We start from the raw sequence: 16997 nt of genomic DNA, 5'->3' as shown, positions 1-16997 counted from the left end.
ATATATATATATACATATATATATATTTGGTAGGAGGAAAGTCTTCATATGAAGACCTACCTGGCTATGTCACCTCAGAATAGCAGGCACATGAGAAAGAAACGAAGGCTTTAGTAGCAAGATTGGCTGAGCATATGTACTGTCAGAAGTCTTGTTTTTTTTGTTGTTGTTGTTGTTTTGTTGTTGTATTTTTGTTTTTTGTTGTTGTTTTTTGGTTTTGGTTTTGTGTACTTTGTTACTTTTTTCCACACTGGGAATCCTGGATCTGTGTTTTCACTGAATTGCCGCTAGATGGTGGTCTTGTGGCTCTTTCTCTCTCAGCCCTACTCCCCCTCTCATTTTGCTAAGTAACCTTTCTTCTTTACTAGAGGAAAGATGTGAGAGACCTCTGTGCTACCTGCTGAAAAGCATCAGTGGTTCTAACTCAGCTCCTCTGTCCAAGCAGAGGGGGAGTGGGGAAGAAGCATGACAGAGGAAAAATATATTCTTTTTTTTTTTTTTAAACATCAACAACATTGTGAAACTTCACATCTTATTTCCAAGATTTGAGATGAATAAATATGAATCAGGACAAATGATCTTACACATCAAGACATGTATTTTAAAACAGAAGCAACTAGCACTTAATCTGAACATTCTAATTACAAAGCTGGGAAATGGCTCAGTGGCTGGTACGCTTGCATTACAAGTATGAGAACTAAATTTGGACCCCCAGAACTCAAATAATGCTAATGCGCATCTGTAAACCCAGTGCTCGTCTGAGAAGACTGGAGGTGGAGGCAGGGGAATTTCTGGATGCTGGAGGGCCAGCTAACAGGAGGTTCCCAGCAGCGAACAATGAGGCCCTATCTCAAACAAGGTGGACAGTTAAGACTGGCAAGCCTCCCTCTGGACACTGTGGTGTGTTATTCTGCAGTTACACGGGTGACGTGCATCCCCCTACACACACTGCTGATTTTTAAAAAATGCTACATCCTATCTCTAAGCAAGCTCTCTGACAGCTTCTCAGAAATCAAATATACAGGACAGGCATAGAAGGGCCTATCTCTAATGGTTCGCTCAAATACAAGGCAACTCTTTTTAGGACATTTTAAGAGTTTTTGCTTTTTAATTATTTATATTTCATTACATTTTATTTATTACTATATTATTATTTATGTTCATTTTAATGCTGGGCATTATTTGAACAAAAAAACCCCAACATACTTAGAATTCAAATTTCTAGGTGAAAAAGTCAATAAACTGTAAATAACATGTAGACTATCAGATTTCAGCTGAGGTATATCATTTACATTAAATGAACCAACTTCTGTACAATCAGCTTTATCTAAGGGGGTTGTATTAGTGGTGCCATGGGTTGCCACTGCTGTTTTATGTGTCTGAGTGTTTTGCATGTATATCTGTGCACCCTGTGCATGCCGGATACCCACAGAGGGCATAAAATCCTCTGGAGCGGGAATGTCTGATGGCTGTGAGCCACCACATGGGTGCTGGGAATTGAACCCAGGTCCTCGGGAAGAGCAGCCAGTGCTCTTAACTATTGGACCATCTCTCCATCTCAATGGCTACCTGTCTTGATCCTGCTTTTATCTTTATTTTCTGGTTCCCTTAACTGGCTTCTGGTAGAATTGTGGGTTTGGCTTGAGACATGGAATACAAAGCTGAAAAGTGTGGATGGGTTCTCTTGGTGCAGCGTACTTCCCTTTGGGAGGTGATTTCTACTCATTTCTTTTTCTCCATATTTTCTTCTCTCCATAGGGTGCTGTCTATGATACCTCAGATAATTAATATGTAAGATTAGTAGTATGCTAGATGTGGAGAGACACATCTGGAATTTAATTTAGGCTGCTGAATCACAAAAGTTACTTTTCTAACCATGCCAATATAATTAATCTTGATTTCGCCGAATAGCAGCTTAGCCAAAATTTTGTGAAAGAATGATTCCTACCTAGTTTTCAACCAAAAATACCACCCAAGAAGTATATTTTATTGGTTTTAGCTGGTATGCCATATTTTATGTCATTTTCTAAAGTTTACTGATTTACAACAAACAAACGAACAAACACCAGCACTCTGAGGACAGAAAGCAGCGCAAGGCTAGCCTCATAATGAGGTCTAGTGAGTCAAATGGTCCATGGTAAGGTTACTTTTAAATATAGTCATTGAATTATAACTGCATAAGTGATGGACACATCTCCTGTCACTTGCATTTAGAGGGTGTGCCACTTGTCCAGCCATGTGAGTTCCCTTGAAGAAAAGAAACTTCTCTCCCAAGTTCTTTACCTCGGAGTATGAATGCAAGCATTGTGTGAGAGCAGAGCAAGGCAGGGGATTGTAAGAGCTGGTGCGGCCTAGATTGTCCAGCCTCTGTGAAATCATGGCTTGTTTCCTTAATCTTGGCTTTTCTAAATTTACACGGAGACACAGCAGGGGAGGCGAGGCAGTTCAGCATTGTCTTAGGATGAAGTCCCTGTAAGTTTGCCAGCATGGGGGCTTATTCCCAGAAGCAATAGACAACAGCCATAGTCTACTAAGATTGGAAAAACTATGAAAAATGACTCATACCTCCATGTAATCCACTATCATCAACTGTTTTTTATTGTTTGTGTAATTTTAAAATGATATATTATGTGGCAAGTAATCATTGCTAAGTAGAACATTAATTAATTACCCAAAGTTACCACACGTAAATCATATTAAATATAGAACCCTTTAATCATTAGGGAAGATTTTCTTAAAGCAATGAAGAAAATGGAAGTTCCACATTCTAATTTGATTTGATACCATGTCTGTTAAAGGAGTCATAAAAATGAACTTGCAATGAGTACGGCTGATGTTACTTGACATCATTCAATCACCATTTTATTTTCTGTGAATGTAGTTCCTCATTTAGATGGCTAAATTGTCATCTTTACCCAAACACCATCAATATTCACTGCATGTATGTATATAATTTGTAACATGTAGATAACTTATTGCGGCTGAAGAGATGGCCCAGTGGTTAACACTTGCTATTCTTGGAAAGGACCCAAATTCAGTTCCCAGTACCCACATGGCAGTTGACAACTGCCTATCGCCCCAGTTCTAGTGGAGCTGAAGTCCTCTTCTGGCATCCTTAGGTTCCATGCATGCATGTAATGTATGCACATACATGAATGCAAACATTCATACACATTAAAAACAAACACATCTTTAAAACTGTTTTGTACTTTTATACATCCTGTATGTTTTCTTAAAGAAACGTGGTGTACACAATCTTTACAATTTTCTGACATATATTTTTTTCTAAATCATTTATAATTGTCTCACCCACAGCAAATTGGGTAGTAGTTATTTGGGGAGACACACTTGTGCTGAAACTTTCCAGAGTTTTTATAGCAAGCCAATTATACACTTAATATTTTATCTAGTTAGGAAAGTTATATTAGCCGGGCAGTGGTGGCGCGTGCCTTTAATCCCAGCACTTGGGAGGCAGAGGCAGGCAGATTTCTTCGTTTGAGGCCAGCCTGGTCTACAGAGTGAGTTCCACGACAGCCAGGACTACACAGAGAAACCCTGTCTCGAAAAACTAAACAACAAAAAAAAGTTATATTAAACAAATATGATTGACATTAACAGAAGAAGCGTAGCCTGCAGGTGACCTGATGACAGCCAAAGGGAGAGGGTATTGAAAGGTCATGTGATGGCCAAGTTCACTCACTGCACTATGGTGGCTTAGGAAGTGTGTGAATTAAAACAAGTTATTGGCAGGTTGGGGCTGGGGTGGGGTGGGGATAGTGGCTGACTAAGCCTGGTTAGTTAAGCATACAGTTTTCCCCCACATAGGGAAAACCAGATATTATCTTGTATTTATAAAATTCCATGATAGCAGTTTATATTTTATTTTCCATGCTTTCCCATATCAATGATGAGTAACTCATTGGCTGACTTAATTATATCTCATTAATCTTGTGCACAGCATACTTCTTATTTTAACTTTTAAAGTAGTTTCCTATCTTGACCATAACATCTTGGATTCTACAGCAGAAAAAAAAAGTACATGATCCTTGAATTATAGCTTTGTTCAAGTGCAGTTGTTTAAAATTATATTTATATTTCAGTAAACAAATATCTTAAGGATATTTTATTTTAAAAGAAAATTATATACATCTAATTACATTATTCATGAGCAGGAAGATTTCTTTATACATTCAACAAACATTTGCTGATGCCCTGCGGAGGTTGGGAGTACATCAACTTTAAATACATGCTACAAATTGCATTTTACATTGAGGGTACTGTGAATAAAATGATTACTGTGTGCTGCTTTTGATCTTGTCATATATATTTTCTTATATAACATATACCATTTAATTCCAAAGAAAGCAGCCTGGTTATTCATTCTTGCAAGAACAAAGGAAGTGTGCTCACACACTACCATCATCTGGAAAAGGACTATAGGATGTCACACAGCCATTTACTCTCAAATGGAGACACATCTTCTTGTGGAAATAGCTGCCTTGAAAGGCAGTTAATTATTCTAGAACATTTTCACGTAACAATGGACTTCCTGGTTAGTCAAATACAATAGACATAGTCACATTATTAAATCATTTTATTTACATTTAGATACTTAATATGTTTCAGAAAAGTGTAGTAGGATATGTTACAGTGTGATAGTCTCCTTAAGGCTAAACATATGAACCTTAAATTGAGTCCCATAATGTAACTAAATGGGATTATTTTCCCCCTGACACTAGGTCTAAATATGTAGCAATGACTGTCGTAGAACTTACTTTCTAGACCAGGCTAGTGTAGAACTAAGTGGGAATTTGTTGTTTTGTTTTTTTGTTTTTGTTTTTGAAATACTCTTAGCTGGATCCTAGACCCAGAAGGCAGACTTATTATTATTATTGTGTATTGAGACTCTAGCAGCAGAATTTTGTAAGTGTGTGTGTGTGTGTGTGTACAATTGAAGGTCAGAGGTCCATATATGCAGGGTCTGGGTTTTCAGGCAGGATCTCCCTGAACCTGGAGTCCATTGATGTAGCTCTTCTGGCTGGCCAGTGAGCTCTTTGGATCTCCTGTGTCCCCAGGTCTGGCATTACAAGTGTGTGCCCCCGCACCTGGGTTTTACATGGGTGCCAGAGATCTGAACTCAGATCCTGGGCTTCTACAGCAGACATTTTACCATGTGAGCCATGTTTTCTGCTCAAAGTAGTTGTATCTTAAAACTGTTTTTCATAATTCTAATGTACAGCTAGAGATGGAACCTATGATATATAGTTTATAATTTAACTGAGCTAAAATTATAGCTCAAATTTGCTCAACTAATAATAAAATACTGTATTATAAAAGTCCTTTAAATTTGTTCACTTCAAAGATGCTTATCTGCTTTCTAATCTTGGTGAGATCATTGGGCCTTCGCTTTCTCTTTCTTACAGCATTTGTTTAGTTTGTTTTCATTAAATCAATACCTGTGGTCTTATGTAAACATCCCAAGAGTCATATAGGCAGGCTGGACTTATTAACATGAGCTTCAATTGTACCTTTACCTATACACTATGAGAGTCTCTGGCCTTTGACCTTCTGCATTGTCTTTAAACAAAGATTTCACTCATAAGAAAACCTGTTTTGTCGCTTTTTAAATGTATTTTAACATAATTTTATCATGTCGAATATCAAATTATATATATGTATATATATACATATGTATATATATAATTTCAGAATTGACTCTACCTCTGAAATGGCTCCCACTCTTCTTTGAGAGACTGATAAAATAGATGAGCCATACATCGTTGTGTATGATATATGTACATGAAATTAAATAAAGTTATTGCTGGGATAACAGGAAGTATTTCTCTGTATAAATCATATCTGATAGTCCAAGGCATGGTTTTTGATAGAGAAAGGAATATGTACAAAATCTCTATAGCATAAGAGGTAGAACCCATGATGACAGAGAAACAAACCATCCAGGAGGTGGGTAGCAGAGACTGGGAGGTAAGCCCTGCTTACCTGTCCCTGTTGCTACCTCACAATAGGTCATCTAAGACATTTATATATGTATATATATATATATATATACATATATATGTATATATGTATATATATAAAAGTTGGGGCTAGAGAGATGGCTCAGTGGTTAAGAGCACTGGCTGCTCTTCCAAAGGTCCTGAGTTCAATTCCCAGCAACCACATGGTGGCTCACAACCATCTATAATGGGATCCAGTGCCCTTTTCTGGTGTGCATGAAGACAGCATACTCATATATACTAAATAAATAAAACTTAAAAATATTAAAAAAAATAAAACAGTCAGTGAAAGACTTGTGTGTCACAATGTCTGATTGACTCAGTCCTGCTGCTCTTGGCATGGGTCTCTTGTATCCCTTCCCAGCCTCTTGGTCCCTTTTGATTTTGCAAAGACCCAGTGACTGAGTCATGGTCCTCACTGAAGCAAGTCTTTAGTGTCTGTAGAACAAAACACAGAAGTCTACACGACGCACTCATAATGCTCGGTGCTTTACTGTTTTATTTTCCTGTTTGTCAAGGATTTATTCTTTTCATGTCCTTATAACTGTCGACTGGTACATTAAATTTAATGGTACACTTTAAATTATTCATTTGAGACTTGATAAACTTTAGTTAATATTTAAAGCTGTGATGTTCCTTCTTGTATCTGTGAGTTTCACTTTTAAAATTGGCACAATGGTGCATACTCATGGTGTGCAATGTGATTATTTGAGAAGTGTATACATTGAGAAAATAGCTAACTCAGCTAATTTGTTTATTGTCACGTCCTATACTTATTATTTGTGGGTGGATGTGCAGAGAGTACCTACCATGTCCTGGAAAATTTCAAGTACAGTACAGTGGGACTAATGACATAGCTCAGTTAGTACAGGGTTTTCCGATTATGCATAGGGCCCTGGGCTCGCTCACCAATACCTCTTCATACAAGCTATCCTGGTGCACATGTGGAATCCAGACCCTTGGGAAGTAGAGATAGAAGGGTTTTAGTTACAGGGTTGTCCTTGCACATAGCAAGTTTATGGGTTTGAGACCAGTCTAAGATACATGCCACTCTCAGAAAAATGAAGGAGAAAAGACCTTTTCAAGTGTGTAGTACACCATGGTATTATATGAGCAGCATGGAATGTCATACAAATCTTACATTTTTTTCCCCATTTGACTTATATTTTGTATCCATTGAGTACCAGCCCATATCTCTCTTGTCTACACTTCTGCTATCTCTGTCTATGATTTGAACTTTTTTTTAGCTGTTTAATATTTTTAATTATATGATTGTACATTATACAATTTCTACTATTTAGTATTTTGTATAAAACCATTTTACAATATACAAGATCTTTCAAATGCAACAAAAAGTGTCAAAAACTACATAATGTGCCAAGTTTACAGGCTATGGTGAAGCTTTATCTTAAAAATATCTTCAGGAGAATAAACATTCAATCAGTTCTCTCAGCTTTAAAAAATGATTAGAAATATATATATATTTAAAGGTTTATTTATTTATTATGTATAAATACACTGTAGCTGTCTTCAGACACACCAGAAGAGGGCATCAGATCTCATTAAGGATGGTTATGAGCCACCATGTGGTTGCTGGGATTTGAACTCAGGACCTTTGGAAGAGCAGTCAGTGCTCTTAACTGCTGAGCCATCTCTCCAGCCTGATTTGAACTTCTAAACAATTTCTCCAATTAGTGAAGTCACATGACATTCATCTCTCTGTGCCAGCACACACACACCTTTTTTTTTTTTTTCATTTTGAAATCACTGTGTTGTATTTGAGGTATAACGATCATGGAGCTCCTTGCTGCACAAGTGACTAACAACTTCTGAGGCCTGTCATTCCTAAGATGACTATAATTCAGTTACAATAACCAGTTATTCCTGATAATATTTATTGACTTCTAGCCTATTTTGAGGACTGCTCTCAGTGCTCCTGTATTAGCATTCATAACAACTTCATGGAACACTAGTCAGTGGTTTTCAACAAGGAAACTGAGGCATAGCCAAGTTAAAGGATTTGCTGAATCTTTGCAGCTCATGAGTCTACAAGTGGAAGCCATGAAGCCAGAGCAGCCTGATATCTCTGCTTCTTATCCCACCCATATCAGGGATGAAATGCTTTGCTGTTGGCCACTCAGGAGAGCACTATACAAAGCCAATAAGCAGTAAACTAAAACCGTAGACTGTGAACACTATAAAGATGACTTATTCTCTACTGCGGGTCCTCTGACCTACCTTGGTTCCAGCATTTTTCTGATGGGCTTTGCTTTTATTACATTGCGGGTTTATTGCTTCATTGTGAAGTTTTTCTGGAAACTTCACTTGGTTCATCTTAGGGATTTCTTGAAGCCATTAGTTTGGTTTTACAGTATGACGAATTACAAGCACCGTTACTAAAGGCTCAATTTTTCAAATGGGAACGAACAGTAATGAATCTTCTCTTGTACAATGTTGCTGGAATCATTGGCCATTTTTATCTTTGGAGAATACAAAGGAGTTTTCACAAAAGAGAGTAAGTTTCTAAATGCCTGTGTGGATGAGATGGGCTCTTTGAGGTCTGATGGCTTGCTGCTGCTGTAGATGGGGTCACCTCTGTGGCTCTGTTCATTTTTTTGTCTGGCTTTGTTTTTAACTTTGCAATGACGGATTTCTTTCGTTTTAGACGATCACGGAAAAACATAAGCTAAATGTTCCTGAGACGATGACGGAGGTTCTTGATGTCTCTGATGAAGAGGGTGAGTCTTTCCTTTGTGACAGCTATCATGTTACACAAGGGCACTAAAATCTGTTTGGGGACAAAGGTGGTAGTATGGGTGGTAGCATCTTAACATTTAAAACCCGGTTGCACTCTTTAGTCCACTAAATTTACTCTTGCCATTGGAAAAAATATACAAGTCAGAACTATGTATCTTTGCCATTATTACTTTTAATCTCTAATAACTAGTAAGACTGCAAAATATGAAAGAAACTTGAAATCATCCATGTGCTAAAAAAAAAACTGGCTGATATTATAGCCATCATTAATACATACGATAATTATACCAAAACATTTCATATTCACATGCCTTGAAGAAATCTAAAATGTTCTTCATCAGTGGTATATTAAGAAACGTCTGATTAATACAAATGCCAGAATATATATTAAACTCAGAAGAAAAGAGCCTTAAAGAGGCATAAAAGGACCTCACCACCAAATAGTATAGCCCCAACATGGCTAAGCCATCCTTTATGCTAGGAAAGATCTACACTTTCATGATGGCTTTAGAGTTGATGAAAATTACCTAAGCCAGTGGATCCCAACCTTCCTAATGCTGTGATTCTTTAATATAGTTCCTCATGTTGTGGTGACCCCCAAGCATAAAATTATTTTTTGTTGCTATTTCACATCTGCAATTTTGCTACTGTCATGAATCATAATATAAATATCTTACATGCAGGATATCTGACATGAGACCACCATAGGAGTTGTATCTCACAGGTTGAGAATGGCTGATCTAGACAGTTGATTTCAAAGCCCTGAAAAAGAGTGTCTTTCTAAAACATGTGCAGGGCATGGCTGGGGTTAGGATAAGCATCCATGTTTAACACAAAAAGGTTCCTTTCTACCTCCTTGGCGACTTTTCTTTCTTTGTTCTATATTTTGAATTTCCCTGTGTTATCTTTCTGGAATAAAAACCAAAACAAAAAGGAAAAACACCTACCCTAAGATTACAGAAGCACCACATAGAGTATGCAAGCTCTATGAGCCAAGTCAGCGTGTAAGGATTGGAAAACTTATTGCCATTGCATATGAACATGGAAAATGCATGCATATCTTTGCAAATTCATTGCCATGAAGGAGGTCCTGGGCCTGATAGTAAGAGTCTCTATAGAAAATATTAAATACATCTTTAGGTTCTTCGACAGGAAATCTCAAGGCAAAGCTTTACATTCTTTAGTCTTACTTGGAATCAGTTGGAACCAGGCTGTCCTTCTACTGGCAACACGCACCGATCTGTGTCAGTGTGCATAAGAATTATGACAAGAATAAATGAATGTTGGATCAATGCATTATGATGAGTAATTTTTAAAAGTCCTGCCAAAGGCTGCAGTTCTGAGTATTTATTATGAGTGTGTGTTGTGTTCTAGTAATTGCTAGCTGAGTTCCAACATCCATGTATGCATACCACGGTTTTGGTGGGTTTGTCTTTCTGATTCTCATTCATATGTTGTACAGCTCTTAAGCAGTTTGGTGACCACTTTATTGATGGGGAAGCACTTAGTGATTCAGGTACCATAAGGACTCAGAGTGATTGCTTTTCTTTGCTTTTAACTTTTCTTAGCTTCATAGAAGCAGCTTGTTGAAGTCTTAAATCGTTTTGATTGATACTAACGTTTCTTTGGAAACAGCTTGTGTAATTTGGGTAGAATTGTGCATGTGTGCGTGTTATGTGTGCATTTTATTAACTTGTAAGTTTAAGAGCCATGATTTGCTTATTCTGGTAATAATTTAGCAGCTATTATGGAGACCTATTAAACAAAATTATTTTCTTCAAGGAACAATGTTTCCCCAGAGGAATATCTTTTTTTTCCTTTTGAATAGAGTCTTTGAGGAAAAGTAATTCTTAATACTGAAGTAAGCATGACATATTGGTAACTAATCTATTAGTTACTATGTACACTTTCAGCTGAGATTACTTGAGGTGAATGCTTACATTGCCTTTCTTAGATGAGAATATATTATTAAATTAGAATCCAGGTATGGTAGCATGGAGCTGTAGTCACAATTATTTAGGAGGCAGAGGCAGGAGGATAACTCAGAGCAGACAATGAAGGTCCCACTGGGCTGGGCGTGGGGATCCATGCCTTTACTCTCAGGACTCAGGAGACAGAGGCAGGTAGCCGTAAGTTTGAGGCTAGCCTGGTCTACGTACTTCATTCTAGAACAGCCAGATTTATGCTATATAGAGAGAATCTGTCGCAAAAGTGGGGAAAAGTAAGGTCAGCCTCAGCAAATTAGAAGTAGGAATGTGATTGTTTTCTAAAAGATAGTCAAGAATATAGGTAAGTTAACCACTTAGTAACTTTAAAAGTTATACAGGGAGGAAAGGACTGGGTGTGAGAAGGTGGCCAGGCGTGGAATAATGCATTCTTTTAAATGGTATACTGTGTGTGTCTGATGAGTGTATGCTCATCATTTGCATGTAGTACCTACAGAGGCCAGAAGAGGGCATCAGGTCTCCCCATATTTCAATAGCAAGGGCAAGGGCAGGAGCCCATGATGTTTCACAGAGTCTCTATCCAAGCATCATAGAGGTTATTACAATGGGTAGCCCTTGTGACCACATGATTTGATCTTCATTTATCCCCATATTTTTGATATCTTTGTTCCAGAGTCCTGGCATAACTAATATACCAGTCACCAGCCGTGTAGAATCTTGTAGTTTTAGATTACCAAAATCAATTTTACTTAAAACAACAACAAAAACTGCAGTACACCAATGCCTTATAATCCCAGGAAGGAGCTTCCCAGAAATGTCAGAAACAAAACAAAACAAAACAAAACAAAACAAAAAACTACAACAACAACAACAACAACAACAAAAAACAACATCAAACTGGGAAATACAACAAAAAATGAGCTCGTTAATCTGAGAGTCATCTATTAAATGAACACATCTAAAATTTAGGAAGACATTGTTCCAAGTACAGGAAACAACAAGGAAGCTCACATTAAGTTTGTTATATAATATGGGAAAAACAGTTGTGCCTGACTGTTTTATACCAGATAAGTTAATAATAGAGTATATGTCAGAGAACAATTATTACATAATAGCAGAGTTCTTCCCAAGTTGAACAGAATTCTATGTATGCAAGTAAGAGCTGATATTCTTAATTCAGAATGCTACTTTAAAATAGACTACTCAGCAATTAGGAGCACTTAACTCCTAGCAGAGGATCTGGGTTTGATTCCCAGAACCCACATGGTGGCACACAACCATTATAAACCTAGTTCCAGGGTATCTAGCAGTCATATGCAACAGGCATACATGCATGCAGGCAAGACACTCATACCTACAGATAGACAGACAGACAGACGGATAGATAGATAGATAGATGGATGGATGGATAGATAGATAGATAGATAGATAGATAGATAGATAGATAGATAGATAGATAGATAGGTAGATAGATAGATAGGAGATAAATGGATGGATGGGTGGATATAAAAAGAAACCCCTCATTTCTCTCATCTCCCTCACTAAAAGCATGGAGACAACTATATACAAGTATCTCATATAGAAAGTTTGTCAAGAAGTATGTTGGCGGGGTATGGAGTGGACAAATAAGAAACATTTTGTTTTCCCATGCTAAATGTGAGGTACTTACAGAATAATCCTGGTGCAGCATTCTTGGAGGAGATGGAGACATTGAAGACACTCTTCAACACAGTATATTCCATGTGTGGTAAATGGGACATAGCAGGGGTCATTTAGGAATACCATTTCAGACAAGGGAACCTGAGAAGAAAGACACAAAGTAATAGGGAAGAGACTAAAGAGAGATTCTGTCAGAGATGTCAAGGAGGGCTGTTTACCAAAGAAGCCACCTCTCGGTCACTGAAGCCACCTCTCGGTCACTGTTTAATCACTAGAATCAATTAAGGGTCTGATTGTGAAAGGAAGTTTGATTATAAAAGGCAGAGAAGATTGAGTGTTACATTTAAAAAGGCCTAAGACTGGCTAAAGAAAAGTTAGCGCTTGACTGTCCAGGGGCAGAGTCCTTCAGGGAGCTGGTGGTAGAGGAGGCTGATTAGAGACAAGACTCTAGGCCATGTTTTCAAGAAGATGGGAGGAATAAGGCTTGAAGAAATAGAATAAGATAACTATAAATCTCTTCTAACTCTTCTTATGCATACTTTCCATCACTCAGTGTTGATGCACAGTTTTGAACAATGGTATTTTTATATGCAAATAACGTAGAGAGAAATTATATACAGCATCAAGAAGATTTGGCCCAAGACAAGTGTCACTCCTGTTACCAATAGCAGATTAGGTTCTGGACATTGGTACCTGCCTTGGAGACTTGATTTTTGGGGTCGTAATCATGACATCATGATATATTATACCACGGGTGTCTCCAAAACTCTGAAGCCTCACTTTTAATAAACCAAGCATAGCCACTGTTCTCAGAACAACCACCAAAAGAGGCGGAGAATGGGGGAAAATCTTAAGGACAGCTATGGCCTGGCAAACTCAGTGTGAGTAGAGGGTTTTAAACACTGCATTGGCTTGATAGGATTTTAAAAAGGATGTATTTTATTTTAAATATATTGTTCAGATGGCTCACTCTCTATTTGTAACACAAATACATTGTACACAAATATATGTAACATAAACACTGGGGAGGAAGTCTGGGATTGTGTTCACTCCTAGGTTGTGCTGTTGGATCCAGCTACATCCACCTTTCTGAACCTTCTCCCCACCAAAGCATGACAAGAAAGAGGTTGAGTAAGAAAATCTAAAATGTGGGTCATGTCTTATTAAGGAGTGTTAAGAGACATTCTAACACACAAGGAATAGAAACTCATTTTGAGTTAGTTTTGTTCCCTGTGACCACCTTGGCTACTGAGAGAGTGGGTTCAGAACTGGAAACTCAGGAGAATCAGGTTAGCATCAAGAAACTAACTCTGAGGAAGCTCAGGATGCCCTAAGTTGGGTAGGATAATGGACGTAGGCCCAGAATGTCCTAACTTTGGTAGTATTATGGACTTAAGCCAAGTTCGATTGATTGAATTCTTGGGGTAGGGTAAGGGAGGAGGGAAGAGACAGCATGTTAGCCAACTTTTGAGTGTTAGGTAATGTTTGGATTCTTGCTTAAGGGATATGGAATGCATGGCCTTTTGTATGTGATGGATCTTGTATTTCACCATTTCCATCACCTTTTCAAGCATGAAAAGGGTCACAGAGTGTCTTCCCAAACGTGAATAAAACTCTCTAAAAATGACTAGGCTTATCCCCAAGTCAGACCATGTCTAGATTTTAGTAGTCCCATTCTTAGAACTTATTTCTTTCTACTTTAGTGATCTTTTGTATTTTTAATCTTATAAAAGCTTATAAATCTTATAAAATATTATTATCAAATTCATGAGCAGCAATGTGGTTTTCAGAAGGTTAGTTCTTACTGCCAAGCCTGATAAACTGAGTCAACCCCCAGATCCTTCACAGTGGAAGGAGAGACCATGTTCCTCTGACTTTCACATGTATATGTATACTGAAACATGAGACATATATACACACAGACACACATGCACACACACAGAGAGAGAAAGAGAGAGAGAGAGAAATACAAATACACATGCAGAGATACACACACAGACACACACATGGACATAGACACATATACACACAGACACACATACCAACACAGAGAGACACACAAAAATACAGATACACAAACATACATAATCAATCAATCAATAATCTCGCATATATCTTAGCACATAGTCAACAGCATGAAGAGACTGTTAATAGTGGATTATGTACAGAATTATTGTATACACTTCTGAGAAAATTTTAGTAATCTACACACTGGGCTAATCTATATTAGCTAGGCTAGTCATCCTAACACACAGAATGAATAGTGCCAGTTGAAAGATATTCAAAGAATTAAAATTCAGTTAATTACTTTTTCCTTGATGCCTTTTGGGGGAATTAATCAAATATTCTCCCTGTAGGCTTTAGCCATCTGTAGACATGTGCATATTTTCTGTGTCTTCCTGATGTGCAGTGTCTTGCTCTTATCCAAGGTGTGGTGTGAATGCACTGCAGGACTCTGGGCATATCTTGTTGCTGGTACTAAAGTGACCAAATGTCTGCCTTCTCTGTCATCTGACTGCCTCCAGGTGATGACACAGTGACAGGTGATGGGGGAGAATACCTCAGGCCAGAAGATCTCAAGGAGCTTGGTGATGACTCCCTGCCCAGCAGTCAGTTCCTGGATAGCATGAACTACCTTCGGTACAGTCTGGAGGGAGGAAGATCTGACAGGTATTCGTCAAACTTACATTAAACTTCACAAGTATGCACAACACATCTTTGAAATATTTTCTTTTTTCCTTTTTTTTTTTCTTTTTCTTTTGGTTTTTAGAGAAGGAATCTCTATGTAGCCCAGAATGGCATGGAATATTCTCAGATGCACCTCAAACTTCTAATTCCCCTGTCTCAGCCACCAGCGTATTGGGCATGTACTGTAGGCATGTATTACTATGCCTGGTTTACCACATTTTTTTTTTTTGTGGTGATAGAGAATGTAGACACCACAGAGCACCTTGATCAATAGTTGGCTTGCTTGTTGGGATGCCATCTCATTCATAACTCTGACACCTTTAATTAGAGCCCATTTTGAGGGACAGGAAACTAGTTCGGGGATATCAAATACTATAGCATAATCATGCAGCTACTACAAAGCAAGAGCGAGCAAAGATAAAAAGGAGTCCCTGCCTTTCAAAGTGATGTATTTAATCAGATGCCACTTTTCTCTGTAGGCAAATGCTAAAGACAGTTTTGCCGGGAAGATGTGCTTAGCATCTCCAGATACCTCTGATTCTAACTTAACTCTTGGTGCTGTAATTTCTGTGTGCACAAAAATCTGTGATGAAGAGTAACCGAAAACAAGCACAAAGGAAAACTGCCCTGGAATCAACTTTTTCATTTAAAAAAAAAAAGGAGGACAGGATCTTAAGAGGTGATCCGAGTCCATGCGGATCCCACTTTATAGACAAGTCTGAGGAGCCTTGCTAATATTCTGAACTGAGTCAATGTTACCTTGGTTATTCCTAATACCCCTGTGCTGCCACTCTTGGCAGCAAGATGACTAAGAGAACAATACTCTGGGTGCTTCTTCAGAAGCATGGCTGCTAAACTGGGTCCCGTGTGTGCTTGTCCATCCATGTTACTGTGATGTCTTTCCATCAACAGCCCCATGATCATACTGCAAAGCTGGCTCTTGTCAGCCACTTTATGAGTTTCCCACTTATTTATCATATAAGGAAGAATCATCAGTTCTACACAAATAATCTCTGAAGTCAACTTCTTTGAGGGCTTTTCCCTTGAGATCCTGGATCCCATTCCTTGTTTTGTTTTTTTTGTTGTTGTTGTTGTTTTTTTTTTTCTCTTCTTTTGTCCCTTTTCCTCACTTTTTTTTTCTCTTTTACTGTGTAAGTGCATTCCTGAACTGGCCACTTTGCTAAGTCCAGGAGGTGCCAACATGATTAAAATATGTCTGCTAAATTCATAGCCTAACAGAGACATTGAAAGGCGAGGGCAGAGGGGCTCTGAGCACCTCTGCAGGACAGAGACTCAAGCAAGCTTCCTGACAGGCAGTGGCCCAAACCAGGTGGAATGCTGAGCAATGCTGCTGGGAAGGGAAGAAGACCCTGAAGCCTTCACAGGCGGGGGTGGGGGGTGGGGGGTAGGGCTAGCGGGGACCCCATGATGGTGCAGTGGATGGACCAGGAATGGAGGGGAAGCACACCTGTATTTTACCAGAATCCCTCTTCTGTGACACAGGCAATCATTCTGGTGGAGACAGGCTAGACAACGTAGCTGCAGTATACTGTTTGCTGGTGGTGATGGCAGTATTAAACTCTCACCCTGGCTCCGTTGTAGAAAGAGTTCCACAGTGACCATTTTGAGACATGGGTAGTGAAATTGGTTGGTGAGTTTTATCAGGCTGTTGAAGAAGACATTGTGACTCCGTAGTACTGGCACCTTACGTAGAGGGTTGCCCTTAGGGTCAAGGTAAAGAAGGAAGATCCCTTGGGAGGTGTGGAGAAGAGGTGACAGAACCTGGGCTCCATACATTAAGTTCTTATTCACCAACAGATTGGGATTTGTAATCTGAGATTCTTTTTTCTACTATAAATAATTTTTATTAATTTATTTATTCACTTTACAGCCTGGTCACAGCCCATCTCTCCTTCCAACACAGCTCCTT

The 16997-nt window shown here is 38.5% G+C and overlaps 1 protein-coding gene and 1 long non-coding RNA gene across 54 annotated transcripts in view; one reads left to right on the top strand and one right to left on the bottom strand.

Moving 5' to 3' along the window:
• Ank2 (ankyrin 2) overlaps window positions 1–16997 on the top strand; it is a 576750-nt gene that overhangs the window by 499895 nt on the left and 59858 nt on the right. For 48 of the 49 annotated variants that reach the window (XM_031375399.1, XM_031375406.1, XM_031375436.1 and 45 more), the window contains 2 exons: window positions 8683–8755; window positions 14905–15049. In XM_031375399.1, coding sequence (XP_031231259.1) covers window positions 8683–8755; window positions 14905–15049 — 218 coding nt within the window. Of the gene's footprint in view, window positions 1–8676; window positions 8756–14904; window positions 15050–16997 lie in introns of those variants that run through there. The other variant, XM_031375415.1, reaches the window with a different exon arrangement.
• LOC116093755 overlaps window positions 1–16997 on the bottom strand; it is a 58668-nt gene that overhangs the window by 21458 nt on the left and 20213 nt on the right. For 3 of the 5 annotated variants that reach the window (XR_004119824.1, XR_004119823.1, XR_004119827.1), the window contains 2 exons: window positions 12390–12520; window positions 8337–8805 (listed from right to left, as the gene is read on the bottom strand). This is a non-coding gene — a long non-coding RNA (uncharacterized LOC116093755). Of the gene's footprint in view, window positions 1–6498; window positions 6976–8336; window positions 8806–12389; window positions 12521–16997 lie in introns of those variants that run through there. The other 2 variants (XR_004119826.1, XR_004119825.1) reach the window with 2 other exon arrangements.

The sequence above is a fragment of the Mastomys coucha genome, unplaced genomic scaffold (genome assembly GCF_008632895.1).
Source record: "Mastomys coucha isolate ucsf_1 unplaced genomic scaffold, UCSF_Mcou_1 pScaffold16, whole genome shotgun sequence".
NCBI classification, from domain to species: Eukaryota; Metazoa; Chordata; class Mammalia; order Rodentia; family Muridae; genus Mastomys; species Mastomys coucha.
Note: the sequence above shows the minus strand (reverse complement) of the source record. Positions and strands in the feature narration are given on the sequence as shown.